Below are 17,331 nucleotides of genomic sequence, written 5' to 3' on the forward strand. Positions count from 1 at the left end.
AACCATTTTACTCCACTAAAGGAACAATAACTAAATTAAGATATCTTTGTTACAGCTACGACAAATATTTCCTACTAAAGTAAACTGATAAACAGTAACTATTTGGCCTTCACTCCAGTTACAGAGAAGTAGGACTTCGGTCTAGGTTTTCATAATCAAGCTATGTCATTAAGGTTTGGTATGTTTGGGTTCATTGTTGTTTTTAGGGTTTTGGTTGTTGGTTTGTTTGGGTTTTTTTTTTTTTTTCATAAAGTTCTCGTAAAAGTGAAATTAAATAAGAAATACTCTTACCTGTGCCATTCAGTGTAGTGTTTTTGTTAGTGTACAATCTGATCATGTGTCCTATTGTTTTTACATTTTCTCTCAACATTATACCACGAGCTTGCACCATAAAGAGATACGTGTTTGCTGATAAAACAAAAAGCAATTTTGAATTTTAATTAAAACCAAAGTATTTCCAGATTACTGTAACAACCATTTATAATGTGTTCAATATCTTTTTACTATGTCTGAATCCATGGCTAGTGAACATTAATCTTTTGAGACGAAGATCCACAAAGAGTGAAACCTAACAGCAACAAAACATAAGAATAAAATGGATTCATAACCACAGGTCTATATAAATCCCCAAAATTATGAAAGGTCAACACACAATTTATATAACACTTTCTTTTCTCTTTAACTTACAAAAAGAAAGTGATTATGCCAGGAAACCATCTAATTTACCAATAAAAGTTTTTCAAATGTAGATACATTCCTTATATGCATTTACATATACATCATAGAAATATAGGACAAAAAATGTCTAGAAAATCTTTTAGCCCCATAGAATGGTCCACCTTTTTACTCATTAGTTAACACAACTTTCAGTAAAAGCGTGCTACTGCATTCATTCACCTCCAACAGCTGTTTCATTATACCACTGCTACAAATCACTGACAATCTTTAAGTATTAATGTTTGATAATTATATGTGAAATATTTATTATAGGCATCAAGTGTGAATAAATCAACATTCTGAGTAATTAAGCAACTCACTAATAACAACAGCATGAAATGTTTCGCTGTCTCAGCCTTGCACTGAAAGCCCCAAATCTGATCTCAAGACAATCCTTTGTCTTAAACAGAAGAGCGCAAGTTGGGAAAGAAGCTGCATTTATGTCTGAGTAAGCAAATGTCTATCCAGGACACCACAGAGCTCAAAAACTAATGTAAAAGCAGGGACAAATTCCCTTTGCTGAACAGTTTTTACTCTGGGTAGCAACGAGGATCAAAGGGATCATCTGTCACTTTACCTATGTTAAGCACTCATTTGTCTGGCAGATATTTGGCTTGCTGCAACTAGTAACCACCCTAACCCAAAAATGCTCTGAGGCTTTAGAGGAAAGAACTAAACATCACAGAAAAAGAACAGATTAATCTTAATCTGTCCTAAAGAGATTAAAGAAAGTTAAAAAATTATCCCAGGACCTCCACTTCATCAGATGACCCAGCACCAGGGGCATGACACAAATAATTCCAGATCAGTTGATATCTTCTTACAGCCCAACACAAAGAGACTACAGAGAACTGTTTTATGAAGGACTGGGGCATTTCCAGAGGAAAATACAGTGACTAATTCCAGCACATTAGCAAACAATACTACAGACACCCACAGAGATACAAATACCAACGTAATCTTTTAAGGAATATTATTTGCAAACCCTACAATAATGTTTTTACTTTTAAAAGAATGAATAGGGGTAACCTCCTGGCTTTCAAATAACTCCTTATTAAAACAAGGACTATTACCACTTAAAAGACTCACTATGAACATGTCAGGTGCTATGTAAGGCACATAATTCTCAAACTCTTGGCCAACATAACTAGCTGTTTTGGTTAACAAGAATTTACATGTGTGTAAAAGTTACTTGTCTGCCAGGATCCTGAAGTCATCTCAACATCCCCCAGACACTAAACAGAAACAAAACAAAACAAGAAAACTACAACTTTGGCCCGATTACGAAGGTAGGAAATAAAAAAAAAAAAAAAACAAACTATTTTTATTGGGATCCAACACAACTGAATCCAACACAACAGATAAGATTCTCATTTCCTTACAGAGAGGTTGCACAAAAACTTCTCAAAATTTTAACCCAATTCACTGTAAAGTAGCACTTTGTGGCTCCTATTGTTTTCTTACATTCATAGTTTTCCATTAAAATTCTGGGGTTTAAGGTGTCTGTATTAAACATTTCAGGGAATCTGTAGAATTCTTGAGATCATGTATGAAGTTACCTACTTAAGAAATTCTCCTTTATGAATCAACATAAAAACAATTTGATCTGTTCCTCCAAGAGCAATTTTTTACCTTTAAACAATTTCAAAATTCGAGGCTTCCCTGAAAGTAAAACTAAGTATATTTTTGCCTTTCAAATAGGACAAAATTTTCCTAATTAACAAAGAATGGCTTTCTTCAAACTTCAACATATTTCAAACTGGTATCCTTCCTTCTCTTTTCCCCACGTATTACTGTACAGCTCTTCTCTTCAATATCTTCCTATTCCAACACTAAAATACAGTTCTTCTATAATACAAATCAGTGAGTAAACACCGATTTCAGAGATAACCTCTGTAAGACTGTCTGCTGTATTCTCCTTTTTAATGTGATACCAAAAGCCAAAGTCACAAGAGTTTTTAACACTGCAGAGCAACGGGTTTATAGAAATATAATCTTAATTCACATACTTCAGACGTGGTGAGTTGACCTGGCTGGAAGGTAAACCACTACCTAGTTGCTTGCTTGCTCCCCTGCAGTGGGATGGGGGAAAGAATCAGAAGGGCAAAAGTGATGAAGAACAAAAGGAAAAAGAAACACACCAAAAAAACCCCCAACCCAAAACCTCCTTCATCCAATCTTCTCCTCACCACCAGGAGACACATGCCCTGCCAGTACCCAAGCAACAACTACTTTAGGGGGAAAAAAAAAACCCACCAGTTTTATTGCTAAGCATGACATTACTTGGTACGGAATATCTCTCTGATCGCTACAGGTCAGCTGTGCCAGCTGCGTTCCCTCCTAATCTCTTGCCCACCCCCAGCCTACTCGCTGTGGAGGACAGAGTGGAAAACAGAAAAGCCTTGACACTGTGCAAGCGCTCTTCAGCAATAGCTAAAGCATTGTGTTTATCAGCATGGTTTTGGTCACAAATACAAAGCATGTTTCTCCGGAGACAGATGCTTAGACATCTCTCTGGCAGCCCATATATATTTCATTAGCAGCCAGCCCATATATAATTTCATTAGCTGCTTCTTGTTCCTTTTTCATCAGCAGCACTGAAAGCCCCAATCTTCAAATTTCCTAAAAATGATACCATCTTTCTTAATGACAAAGATCAGTGCTTTTTCTTCTACTTATATTTTTACCAGCCTTGGGAATTTTTTTCTGGCTGCCGCCAAATCACATTGATTGCAAACACTTCAGCTGTTAGATAGATGTTACTTACTACACACACAGTGACAGAAATTATGGACGCTGTGCATCCAGTGAGCATACTCTCCAACATTGCTCCTGATATGGTTGAGATGAAAAGATTTGTTCTGGAAGTCACTGCAAGGAATATTAGAAAAATCTACTCAAACTTGTTACTGTTGCAGGCTTAGGAACCTAACACAGTACAGAAATGAGACTTAAGACCTTCAAACAAGTCCACAAGAAAGTCAAGAGGGACATATAACTGTTCTCAATTCCTATGGGAAACTTTACTGTAGTCCAGATAATGCAGACATAAACCTTGATAAAACAGATTTTCTGCAAAAGCACCTGCATCTCCCCTTTGCTGAAGGACAACTTCCTTCTTCCGACAAAAAGGAGAAAAATTAGAACAAACACCCCCAACGTTTGTGAGAGACAAAGCTAGAAAAGACATTTCTTTCAAAAGTAGGCATCATGAAAAGACATAATTTAAAAAACAACCTGGCAAAGTCTGCTGCCACCTTGGCCTAAGCGTTCAAGAGCTGCTCTTGCTAACAAGATCTAGCCTTGCCGTGTTTTCATCAAGTTATTCTTGTAGTGTACCCAAACCCAACACCTCCTCTTCTTGCCTGGTCTGCTTGTCAACTTACCATACAGCTCTACCCAAATACATAAACACAATGAAACATCTTCCTTTCTGTGCACACTTTGTCTCAGCTACCCGGGTCTCCAGCACAATCATAATTACAATGAGTACAGACCTGACCAGTTTATTCCACTGTCATTCAACAGCTGCTTAGGTAGCAGCAGATGCTTGAGTAGCCAATTAATTACTTCAGAAGCTAAAAGGATCAGGCAAACATTAAAGATATTAATTTAGTCCTAAAAATAAATCTCATCTACTGGCACAGGTTTGTCAGCAAAGACCTGTGAAAAAGAGCACAGGTCACATGTCACATCAACCAGCAGCAACAGCAACAAAGCATTCAAGACAACCCATGACAGCCAGAAGAGTAACAGAGAAATACATCTTTCCTGATAGTGTGGGGAGGGAAGAAAACTGAAAGCAGAATACTGAGGGCTGGAGTTTGATGACTTCCACAGCAATCATCTTTCCATCTGTCATTGATACTTTAATACTGGTTATCTTCCCGAGGTTGGCATGGGTTTCCACAAACCTTACCTATGCTGTCATTAATATGACCCTTAACATGCTGGGGAGCCCCTCAAGTGCCTGTATACTAACGCACACAGTATGGGGAACAAACATGACAACTTGGAAATCTGCATGCAGTTCCAGGACTACAATCTTATTGGGATCACAGAGATGGGATATGGCTCCCATGACTGCAGTGTTGCAACAGAGGGACACAGGCTGCTTAGGGAGGACAGGAAGCGAACACAAAGCGGGGCAGTCACCCTTTATGTGAGAGAGCAGCTGGAGTGCATGGAGCTCTGCCTGGGGATGGAAGAGGGGCCAATTGGGAGTTTATGGGTTAGGATTAAAGGTGTCGTTAGAGCGCGTGTCTGCTATAGTCCACCTGACCAGGAAGAACAAGTGGATCATGCCCTCTACAGACAGATATGAAAACAGTCTCACATTCACAGGCCCTGGTTCTCATGGGGGGCTTCAGCCACGCCAATAATCTGCTGGAAGGACAACACAGCCAGATAAAAGCAGTCCAGGAGGTTTCTGGAGTGCATTGATGGTAACTTCCTGACACAAGTGATAGAGAAGTCAATGAGGGGAGGTGCTTTGCTGGACTTCATACTCACCAACAAGGAGGGGCTTATCAGGGATGCAAAGGTCAAAGGCAGCCTTTGCTGCAGTGACCATGAGATGGTGAAGTTCAGCCCTGCCCCTAGGGGCAGGAAGGAGAAGTAAAAGCAAGCTCACAACCCCGGACTTCAAGAGAGCAGACTTCGGCCTCTTCAAAGATCTGCTCAGAACAGTCCCATGGGATAACACCCTCAAAGGAAGAGGGGGGCAAGAAAGATGGATAATATTCAAGGATCACCTCCTCAAAGCTCAAGAGAGCTTCATGTCAATGAATATGAAGTCAGCCAAAAATGCCAGGAAGCCGGCATTGATGAACAAGGAGCTCCTAGCCAAACTCAAACACAAAACGGAAGCATACTGAAGGTAGAAGGAAGGACAGGTAATGTGGGAGGAATTCAGAAACACCATATGAGCATTCAGGGATGCAGTCGAGGTGATCCTTCCCAGCCCTCACTCAGTACTGGCGAGTACTGTTTCCAGTTTTGGGCTTCCCAGCAGCACAGAGGCACAGACGTACTAGAGATAGTCCAACAAAGGGCCATGAAGACAAAGAAACTGGACCATCTCTCCTATGAGGAAAGGCTGAGAGAGCTAGGACTGTTCAGCCTGGAAAAGAGAAGGCTCAGCAGGAGCTTATGAATATATATATACATATACATGCACCCTTTATAATGTACATGAAGGGAGGGTGCAAAGATACAGACTTTTTGCAGTGGTGCCCACTGACAGGATCAGAGTCAATGGGGACAAACTGAAGCACAGAAGGTTCCCTCTGAACATCAGGAAACACTTCTTTACTGTGAGGGTGACCAAGCACTGGCACAGGTTGCCCAGGGAGTTTGCAGAACCTCTATGATAGTCCTCATAGATACTCTAAAGCTATCTGGACATGGTCCTAGGCAACTGCCTCCAAGTGGCCCTGCTTGAGCAGGGGGGTTGGACCAGATAACGTCCAGAGGTCCTGTCCTATCTCAACTATTCTGTGATTTTCTTCCACTATTGTCTTTCTCCATTTCTACCAACCATCACTCCTGGCACAGCGCAAGGCAATGCACGAACCAGCAAGACAAAATTCACATTTAACCAAAGAAAATATCTAAAAACATAACCACCTAGAACTAGTTTTATTTTTGTTGTCCTTATTGCACTGTACATAGTCCATAGTAAGTAAGAAACAGCACTTCTGATTCAAGAAACATAGAATCCGGACTGTCACTCGGTGTACAAGGTAAGCAAATGGGAAGTGCACTGCAGGATATAAAACAACACACCCATATAGGACACCTTGGAATAAATACCATACCAAATGTTCCGCCTAAAGCTACTGCAATGTGAGCATGAGCTCATACCTAATTCAGATGAAATCTTCACTAGCAATTGATCCAGATCTGTATCAGCAATCATGGACACACAGCTACACGTCAGTCATCAAAAGTCCTCGTTTCAGGGCATTATTTAAAACTCAATCTGATAAAACACATTAGGGCATTAAAGAGATCATCTTGTATTTCAGAAATGTTAAAAATATCACATGGATCATTTTTTTGTCTCCGTTTTTTATAGCTTGCTAGTTATTAATAGTTTTATGTTTTAGACTGAAAACAAGACCACTGGGGGACGGATGCTTTCCTTCTTAAAAATATCTGTAAAAATGGCTCAATGTTTTACCTCAGGTAGTTTCCTGTTATCTAAATATTCTTCACAACACTGCATTAGTTTATCATCCCTTATCTTCACAGAAAAAACACAAAACTCAGTTTTATACAGAAAATTAATAATTTATCATGCTGTACACTTATACCAAATCAAAGCCTAAACAACGTGCCATGCACTTAGAAGCAATCAACCTAGTGAAGTATACAACAGAACAACTAAATTTAACACTGGATCAATGACTAACATTCTGAAGAACAGTAGTAAGTTAGAACTGTGATTATCTAAATGAGACAGTCAGAAAAGCATTAGTGAGATTACAAACTGTGATTTCTTACGTGCCAAAGAAGAAAAGATTAACAGACTTGGAGATAACAAATTTCATTTAAGAAATCGAGCTGTTATCATACATTAAAAAAAAAAAAAAAAAAAAAAGAAAAAAGAAAACCACTACACAAACCCAAACCAAAAACACACAAGAAAAAAGCCTTACATCAAGAACACTTTCAAAGCAATTAGCAAAAAATTTAACAACCACATATTTAAAAAACAAGGAGCTCATCATCAGAGCAGCTCTAGCAACATTATACACCAATCTCCTGAGGAAAAAAAAAAAGAAAGAAAAAAAAATACTGAAAAGCTCAGACAGGTAATACTTCGTAGAGAATCCAGGGACATTGTAAAATTCAAATGAAATAAACACAGCTTTGCAGAAAACAGGTCTTGCCAAAGTTCCTCATCTGCTAGTCAACAGCTGTTTTCACAGGATTTCCAAAAAGCACATTCAACACATTGCATAAAAATTGACACAGATTCAAATGGGTTAACAGAAAGTTCTCCACTATTAATTGTAAATGGGGAGTCATCTCATGGGGACATTTCTAGAACAAGTCCCATATGGATCTCTTCTCATCTCAAGGTTATATGATACTATTCTCAGCAATATGGGAGTTATAAATACACTATTGGCAGACTTCACACATGGCAAATTAACACAAAAGCGTTAAAGATTAAATTCTACAAACTAATCGAAATATACAGTAAGTAGATCTCAGCTGAAGATTGCTTCTAAAATACCATAGTCACGATTTTAGGAGCTAGGAATATTTTCCACAACTACAGGATAGGGACTTTAGTCTGTAAAACAGAATCATTAAACAATTTTGCAATGAAGGACAATACCCAAAGTAACGTAAGACTACTGTAAACTGGTTCCTAGTCACAAATTAAAATCCACAGAGAACACAGATAAATCCTATAGTAAGTGTTCAACTTCCATAGGATTTTATTTGTTGTTACACATTTGTTGTTAATCAGAAGTTGTTTCTAAAACATATGCAATAACCAGCAAAAAAGCAAAAAATTGTATGTAATTGTATGTAATTTTTTTTTACTTGATTTGTTGAATATTTAATATGAGTTTTGCACTATTTGTAATTTAACAATAAATTCAAATTTATTTCATGGGTATGGCGAGACTGCATTTGAGTCTGCATACGTATACCTCCTTGTATGGAAAATAGATTAGAAAGATACAGATCCCCTCAACCTACTCAAAACACCAACAACTACAGATGTTTCTGGAGGTTAACAGGCATCATTCATATGGTGCAAATGGATGAATCTGTATCAGCTAGAACAGAAAGTCTTCAAAATTGTTTTTAGCAGTGGTGTTTTTCAATACTCCAGACAATGTACATTCACTGCCATAAAAATGAAACCTCTAACTGCAAGTCTGAAGAACTGTCAGTTCACTGTTTTTTGGAGCCAGTAAAAGGGGAAATCTCATTGGTCAGATCTCCTTTTATTAGTGAAGAAAAAAAAAAAAAAATTAAAATTTCTTCCTCTAGCAGTATTTTTAAACATGATGCATGACACAATGCTCAATACAGCTTCTAACACATTTAATACTGTTCTATTCTCCAATCTTGGGCTATTAGTTGATTATATAGCAAGTCAGAAATAATTCAATAGCTAATTCTGAAACGGTATCCTACAGAAAATTAAAAATCAGCATTGCTATAACCACTAGAAATGCAACTTATAGATTTATTTTGTTTGGGTTTTTTCCCTCTACTGAAAACAGATTCAATTAGGAAAGTAAATATTTTTACTTAAGTATTTTTCTTCTAATTTCTACAATTTTAGCAAAATTTCAACTCCAACTTTAAAATAATTAAATTTCATTCAGATATTTGTTCAATTAAGTCTGTTCTAGACAGGATGACTTTGGACACCAACAATGAAATGGTTTTATAGTGGCATTTTAAGTCTAAGCTCTGCCAGTTCTTCCCGAATTTTGCTTTAATGAGTTCAGTTATTGAGAAAAACAGAAAACTGTAGTGTCTGTAAATCAAATATTCCAACTATCATCATAAATTAAATTTTAAAAAAAATACAGACACAATAATGTGAAGGTAAAGAAGGACAACTGCAAATTTAAGAAAGTGAATTGACCATTTGGGATACCTTGCAAAAAGACATCTTTAGTATATGAAAGCCCTGAAACCAATCTCTGCACTGTATTCATACAAATCTAGCACTGGATCCCACACAGTGCACAACCATCACATGCTGCTCCCCAGAACATCATTGTATCATATGAATACAAAAGATTACCCAAAACAGACTAAGAGCTGTAGAAAAACAAGCAGAGATAGTCACTTGTAGAAACAGTCTTAGTAATGAAAAGCCAGTAGATGAGCTATCTTTCACCACAGACAGATGTGGAAATGGTTAAAGATTGGACCATGTCAGTGAAATACCATAGCTCAAATAAACGTTTCCAGTGCATCCAGTTTTTCCTCCTCAGTGAATGAGTGCACCACATTCAAATAACTGGCTGGCTTAAGTGAAAACTCACTTCACCTAAGGTCTCACAATTACTTTGTCCTTGTGAACTTAGCTGTGCACCGTAAGTGCCTGTATTTTTTTCCCTTTTCTGACTAAGAGCAAGGCCACAAAAATGAGTACTCCATGAAATCTTATGCAGGCAAGTTCCCTGACTAATAACTAAGTATACCTAAGGGCTTTAGGAAAACTATCAGATAAAAATACAAAACAACTGATTCAGAAAGAAATATGCATGTTTAGTCAAAGCTTATCTGTTGGTAAAAGTGAAAGACAGTCATGAATGACTGAACTGCAATAATTTATTCAGCATCAGGTGGTAGGAATGACTGTGCTGCGCTAACATCATGGAAAAAATCTTTGCACTCACAGAATAAGGCAGAAAACTTACCCATGAAACTGCCTGAGTTCATAATGAGCTCAAGCCGTTAGTCAGAATGCCAAGGAACTTAAAGGGAAGACACTATTCATCAGAAAGTTGACTAAAATGTTTCTGTTAAAAGGTTTGGTAGCAATCTGTGGAACTGAACTGAAAATCTGCACTGCAAGCCCAAAAAAGACCACTGCCTCCAAATTAAGCCTTTAATAACAGCCTTTAATCTTAATAAAGGAATATAGCTGAAAATAGCTGTCAAACAACAGCCACATCTGAGGTACAGACATGCCCCTGAAGAAATTATGAAACAAAGGGACAGACAAGTTTCATTCAAGAAACTTGTAAGAAATCCATGAGAACAATTCCCTAGAAAGGAGTAAAAGAAGGCAATAGCAGCAAAAAAACATGAACATCTACCACATCCTGCAAAACCCATAGGTCTTTTATGAGGTGATATTTCTACACAGCATCAAGGGAGGAGATTAACAAAGGATTTGTTTTGTTTTAAACAGGCTAGCTGTATTATTCCTATTTCAGTGCAGCCCTTGAGCTGCATTAAACTTACTGCCTTGAAGACACAGGCTCTACTACAAAACCCTCAGACAAGATAATATTATCTGTGTATCATTGTGGCAAACACAGTCAACAGCATGCTGCCCTGTATTAGCAACAGCATAACTAGCACATAGACAGGAGTAACTATTCTCTATTCAGCAACTTGTGAAACCATATTTGGGGTACTGTGTCCAATTTGGAGATCTCAGTAAGAGAGACGTTAACATAACAGAGCAAGCCCAGAGGAAAGCTTCCAAGATGGAGCATACGATGTATGAGTAGAAACTGAAAGAAATGGGCTTGTTCAGTCTTAAGTCGAAATGGCTAAGGGGAGGATGATTTTTATTTTTTGCCATCTTCAACTATGTAATAGAATTGTATAGAGAAGATGAACTGAATACTTGGAGGTACACAGAGAAAAGACGCAAGACAATTAATACAAGGCACAAGATGAGAAATTACAATTACATATTACAATTTTCTCACAGTTGTCAAACACTGTAACAGGTTTCCCAGAGAGACGGCAAAACCTTCAACCCTGGAGTTATTCAAAACTCAACTGGACATGGACCTGAGCAACCTGATCTAGTAGGATCTGCTTTCAGGAAGAGGTTGGATCAGATGACTTCCAGTCCCTGCCAATATAAATTAATCTATGATCCAACAGCAAGTCTTTAGAAATACCACAACTGCCACACACACCAGGAACAAAGAATATGAGCACAAAGGCTGTGCCCACATCTATGGGCTCAGCACCTGAAAGCACTGGCAACCATTTGTCTTGTTGATACCATTTTCAGCTCTTTCCTCCATTTCTGCACAAGTTCAATTAGGAGTGATAACACCCTTTCCAATTAGGAAAATTATTTCCTAATAACAGAATTAGGTTGATAGCAAGTTGTGAGCTAAAACCAATGGAGATGTATCCAAGTTCTACCTAGCTTCTACAGCCTCCCTTTGTTTAGGGATTGCCAGAGAAGTAGTAAAGTTTTAATAAGAGAAGCAGAAGACGAGAAGAGAGAAAACAGTAGCTGGTTTTTTCCTCCTCAATCTCATTCCACTGTTCAGGATTTCTTGTTACTGATGTCAAAGACAGACTGCATCTTCCCTGATCACTACATTGTTCCATAACCAGTTCTTAAGAGAACTACAAAGGTCCAAGCTGAACAAGTTAGACTGCAATTGACTACAATATTGAGAGCTGTGAGGTACTCTTCCATCCAATCTGGTAAAGGTTCTCTGCTGGAGTTAGACAGAAAGGAAGAGCCCAGACATGAGTAAGAGATAATTTTTTGAGATCAGTTATGTTGTCCAATGTGATTTTGATGCTGACAGAAAATGGGAAAAGCAAAGAAAAAAATTCTCTGGCAATACACAGATTGGCTTGCTAGTAAAATAAGATCAGCAAACACACTCTCTTGGTCACCACTGTCTTGCTCCTTTGTCTTATTCTCCTCACCTTTGGATCCTTTCCATGATGTAAATTTGAAGCTAAATGTGTGTTCTAAATAGCTGTCAGCACCAGACATTGACTATTCAAGTCCCTTTTATTAGTACTGTTATCTACAACACTGAAAAAAAATGCATTGGTGCCAAAGGTTCCTGCTCTCAGCTTTCAGTCTCTAACTGCAGTATACATAGATATTTGTAACTTCCAGCAAAGTTTCAGAATCATGGGCCATCTTCACTGACTAATTCAGAAACAACTTCAGTCTGTATCTTTTTATTTCATGTACAAGAGAAGGAGCATCAGATGAAGTACTATGAGAAAAGCAGTCGTTCTGGAGAAGCAGCGTATGTTATCTGCTCCCATCAAATACTTAAGACTATCACATAGAAGTATAATTTAAACAAGATTTTTAAATTTTAAACGTTTAAAATGTTTTCTACCATTTTACTTTGCCATCCTATCCCTCTAGGTTTTGCTTCAAAACATCCACTCAGTTAAACAGGGAAAATGAAAAACAGTAAAATTGATTTGTAACTGCTGACAGTAGAAAACAACTATCCATTTATGTGTTTGAGCTCCTCTGACTATCAGAAGACCACCAGGGTGCTGAGGTAAGGTTGCAGTCATCTCTACCTCATCCCATCTTCTGTTCTTACAGAAGAGAGGAAAGGAGGCACACAAACAACCCAAACATAGTGTTATGAATTCTTCTCAACCATATAAACCCTATATTTTTATATTATGTGGAATATTATAATGTCTTAGTCTCAAAACACAGAACAGTGTCTGAAAACCTGAAACTTAAATGCTTTTCCTCTCCTCATACTCTGAAATACATGGGATAACAAAGAACTAACATTTTGCAATGCCTCTACAAAAAAAAAAAAGAAAAGAAAAAAGCGTATACAAGTAATTATTGTGTAAATACAAACATTTAAATGTCGGACAGAAATAATTAAAGACCTTAAAATAAGTAATTAAGATTTCTCCCTCTAAACACATTGTCAGTATTCCAAATTGACCCAAACTGCGTTTCTCACAAAACCTGCAATTTCGCTAAAAAAATGCAGTAACTATTTTCTAATTAGCATGAAGGACAGAGGAAATGCGATAATGACCTCTTTGAGAATTCTCCCAGTGTTATGGTCTTGCTTGTGCAGACATCTGCTCCCTTTGATAAGCCATGAACTGCTTGCTAGGAGGGAATTCCACTCTATTAGCCCATAAGAATTCAAATTTTCATTCAGCTTTGACATGTCAGGAAGCCATTCTGCCACATAATCCACTTATTTTTCCCCTCCCACCTTCCAGTACACTGCTGCTCCATACAACATTTGTGAGTCCAACTTCTCCTTATCTTTTCAGTTCCTCTGACCATCAGGAAGAGAAACCAGCCAGGGAGCAGCTCCAGTTCCCTACAACACAGTTAGAACTTTCCTTCTATCTGCCACTACACCTTGTGGCTTGTTGAGGAAGGAAGTGTTCTGATGAACCAAAATATCTTCACTGAAACATATCTTCACACATAAATTATGACAGATCCCAGACATTTATGACTTAACTGCAGGATATATTTCATTAAAAGCTGCTAACAGGTAAGGTGGCTGAACTTCCATAAACAATCTTAAGCCCTCCTCCTCTCCACACACAGAGTCAGCTTTGACTTAGAGATACCTATGTCATCACGCTCAGTGTAAAGGAGCAAACACACTGAAATATTCTATTCTATTCTAACATGCAAATGGTATGAGCATACAGCATAGGATTATTAGATGAATCATCTGCCTATAAACTTGGGGGGTAGGGCGTTATTGTTTGGTTTTGTTCTTTTTTTTTTTAAATCTTCCATTCTTACAACTTACGGAATCACGGAATCTTCAGAGTTGGAAGGGACCTCTAGAGATCATCTAGTCCAACTCCCCTGCTAGAGCAGGACTGCCTAAAGTACATCCCTCAGGGCTGCATCCAGGCGGGTCTTGAAAATCTCCAGAGAAGGGGACTCCACAACCTCCCTGGGCAGCCTGTTCCAATGCTTACATTTTCCCCAAGAGTACAGCCAGGATGCCTGTTGGGTTTAAGATAATATTTGACCTTCTTTCTTTCCATTCTATAGAGTAACATTTCCAGAAGCAAACTCCTGGGAAATCAGCATCACATCTACAAGCTGACAGACTTAGATTACCAGTGTAAAACTTTCCTATAGCCCTTTTCTTTACCATTTTCTATATTCCCTCCCTAAGTAAGACCGATCCAAGAAGTGCCACAAAGAATAACTCAAATATTGTAGGGTTTTGATTTATTTAAACTGGATGAGTTCACAACACAACTGCACACAGAATTAGGGCAGCACACCATCGAACAGTAGCTGGGAAGAGCGGTAATCTCACAAACTCATGTAACTACTGAAGATTTTTGTATCATTAAACCAGAGCTTGAAAGGGCTAACTGCAGTGCATACATCTGAGACAGCAACAGAGAACTGTCTGAGTAGGACTTTTTTCCTTAAGGTTGATCAGACCTAAATAACCTACCCCCCCAAGAATACTTTTGATGCATACTGTCAATTTCATTTCACTCCTGGTACAAAGGAAACCAAACAGAAATATAAACCCCAATAGCTGTGCAGCAAGATGAAGTCAAGAAAGAAAAGCCTCAGCACTAGAGGCTCTGATTCTGAATAAGGTACTGCATAAGCCTTGTTTAGTAAGACGATGTACTTCTACAAAGATACCCATTGAAGAAGAAACATTTAAATAATGAAGTAAAACTCCAGCTGCATACATTATGTAAGACTCTAATAGTTTCACTTACTTATAAAGATGCGGAAACTGCATTTTGCTTTCTAAATCATGCACCAACTGCTTGTAATTAAAGTCTACTCTGATATTGCACTAGTGTCTCATAGAACTAAGATGTCTCAATGGACCCCAGTAGCATCATTCTCTCAGTTGCAAGACTAAATTACATCCCTTTCAGTGAAGAAACACTGATAGACAAACCACTGAAAGAACTCCAATCCATTATATATTCCCTGATATTATTTTATATTTATTTGAACTGTAATAATAATTGACAGGCATGTCAATATTGTATGAGCGCTGTAAGCACGGGAGAAGAAGGAAGAAACTTTATAAGGGTTTACAAGTTAAACAGAAGATTGTGAGTGAACAAGAGGATAAAGACACCAGTCAACAGGAAACAATTCCTGCTGTTTCAGTGGTCCAATGAATGTGGACATTTTGTAGTAATGACTGCAGAGAGGAGTTTTAAGCACTAAGGACAAACAGCGAGATGGTTTTACAGGTATTTAGGTAGCACCTGATACACAAGAAGTGCAGGAGAAAGCATCAACGTTCCCTGGAAAAAAAAGGAAAACGTTGCCTAGCCAGTAGTCACCCAACAGAGTGAAACGCCAGCAGAGCACCAAGATACCGCCTGCCTTAGCTCAGGGGTAAGGCTAACCAGTTCTGAAAGGATCATCCAGTGAGAAAAAACTTGATGGTCTCCCAAAAACAGACAAAGAGAACACTAAGGAAAACAGCACATTTTTTTTGTCTGACACAGACTTGCGCAGTTATTTTACGTAGCTTTTCTTAAAGAAACTGTCTCCTCTCTGAAGCGGTTCTTTCAGAAGTGGAAGTTAACAAACTATAAAACCTGCGACGAGAGATCCTACTGACAGAAGTAAACAACAAATATTCAAATTGTTTCTTAATTTCTGCTCACACGTGCTTTATTATTAATGCAGTTACTAATGTTTTAAAAGATGAACGCATTCCAGTCACTCCAGCAGGCAGTTTTGCAGTTCTTCCCTGGTTTCTACCTTTAATTTATAACACGATGAAACGGCGAGCTGTTTTGTTTTGGTTTTTTTTTTGACTCACTTTTCCGGCCTGGGAAGCAAAAGAACAGCATTCACCTACCTCGCGACGGCAGATGAATCTTCTAGAGCATTTGAAACCGACAGAACAAAGATGCGAGATTAACACACGTTACCCGCCGCGGCGACGGCCCCCTTGTCAGCCGCCCCGACCCTCCCTCGGCACCCCAGAAGCCCCTCGCCCGGCGCCGCCCGTGCCCCCCCACCACCCACCACCCCCTTTCCCGCCGCGGTGCCCGGCCTGTCAGGCCGGGGGAGGCGGGTGCGCACCGCCCAGGCCGCCCCGCAGCGCCCGCCGGCCCCCGCCCGGCCGCGGCGCCTACCCCCGCCCTCACCTCACCGTCCCCCCTCTCCACCCCCTGAGGCGGGCGGCTCCCGACTCACCGATGCCGGGGGCCACATAGATGAAGTAAAGGCAGGAGGAGGAGAAGGAGAAGAAGAAGATGAAGGCGAGCATGGAGCGATTGGAGACCCGCAGCACCTTCCGGAGCAGTGGCATCCTCCCTCCCTGCCGGCGGCCGGCCGCTCCGCTCAATCCCGGCGAGCCGCGGCGGCGCTTCCCAGAGGGAGGCGGCCCGCTCCTCCCATGGATCGGGCAGCGAGAAGGTGACGAGGGGGCTGCGCTCGCCCTCTCCCTCCCTCCCGCCGCCTCCCCGGGAGCGAGCGGGCCGGTGGCGCCCGGCAGGGGCGGCGGCGCTTTGTGACCGGCCCGGCTGCCCCCCTGCCTTCGCGCTGCGCCTGCGGGCGGGCTGAACCCCGCAGGTGACGGCCGGAGCGGGGAGGAGGGTGGGGGTCTCCCTAGTGCTGCCGCGGGGACCGGGGAACGCTACCGCCGCTGCTCATGCCGCCGGGTGCCGCTGCCGCCCGCTCTCCCGCCTGCTGCCCCCTCACAAGCAGCGGCGGCAGCGGCAGCAGCATCCCCGCTGCCGGCGGGCAGTCACCTCCGCGCCCAGCCCAGCCCAGCCCCGCCGCTCCCTCCCACCTCCCTCCTCTCTCCTCCGCCTCCTCCCGCACCGGCGGGGAGCGCGCTGCAGCCGCGCGGCCCCGACCCGGGCCCCGCCCCGCCAAGACGCGGCGACTGCGGCGGTTGGAACGCGCGCGAGCCCCGGCGGCGGCGGCGGACTGCAGAACTGCGGAGGGCGGGCGCGCGCTCGCCCCGCGCGGCGGCGGAGGGGGCCGGGGAGGGGGAGGGGGACGGGGACGAACGCCGGCGGTGCTGCCCTTGCCCCGCGGGCCAATGGGAGGCCTGGGAGAAGCGAGCCCGCTCTCCCGATTGGCCGGTGAGAGGAGGAGCGTTTGTATCAGCGGGGAGGGGGTGCCGAGGTCCGCCGGGG

At 41.0% G+C, this 17,331-nt stretch overlaps 1 protein-coding gene across 3 annotated transcripts in view; it reads right to left on the reverse strand.

Annotated features, from left to right (window-relative positions):
* B4GALT6 (beta-1,4-galactosyltransferase 6) overlaps positions 1–17,041 on the reverse strand; it is a 34,805-nt gene extending 17,764 nt beyond the window's left edge. For 2 of the 3 annotated variants that reach the window (XM_074576906.1, XM_074576905.1), the window contains exons 1-2: positions 16,382–16,953; positions 292–408 (exon numbers count right to left, since the gene is read on the reverse strand). In XM_074576906.1, the coding sequence (XP_074433007.1) occupies positions 292–408; positions 16,382–16,496 (232 nt within the window). In that variant the 5' untranslated portion in view covers positions 16,497–16,953. Of the gene's footprint in view, positions 1–291; positions 409–16,381 lie in introns of all 3 variants that reach the window. The other variant, XM_074576904.1, reaches the window with a different exon arrangement.
* Positions 17,042–17,331: the final 290 nt, after the last annotated feature.

Source organism: Larus michahellis, chromosome 2 (genome assembly GCF_964199755.1).
Source record: "Larus michahellis chromosome 2, bLarMic1.1, whole genome shotgun sequence".
Taxonomy (NCBI): domain Eukaryota; kingdom Metazoa; phylum Chordata; class Aves; order Charadriiformes; family Laridae; genus Larus; species Larus michahellis.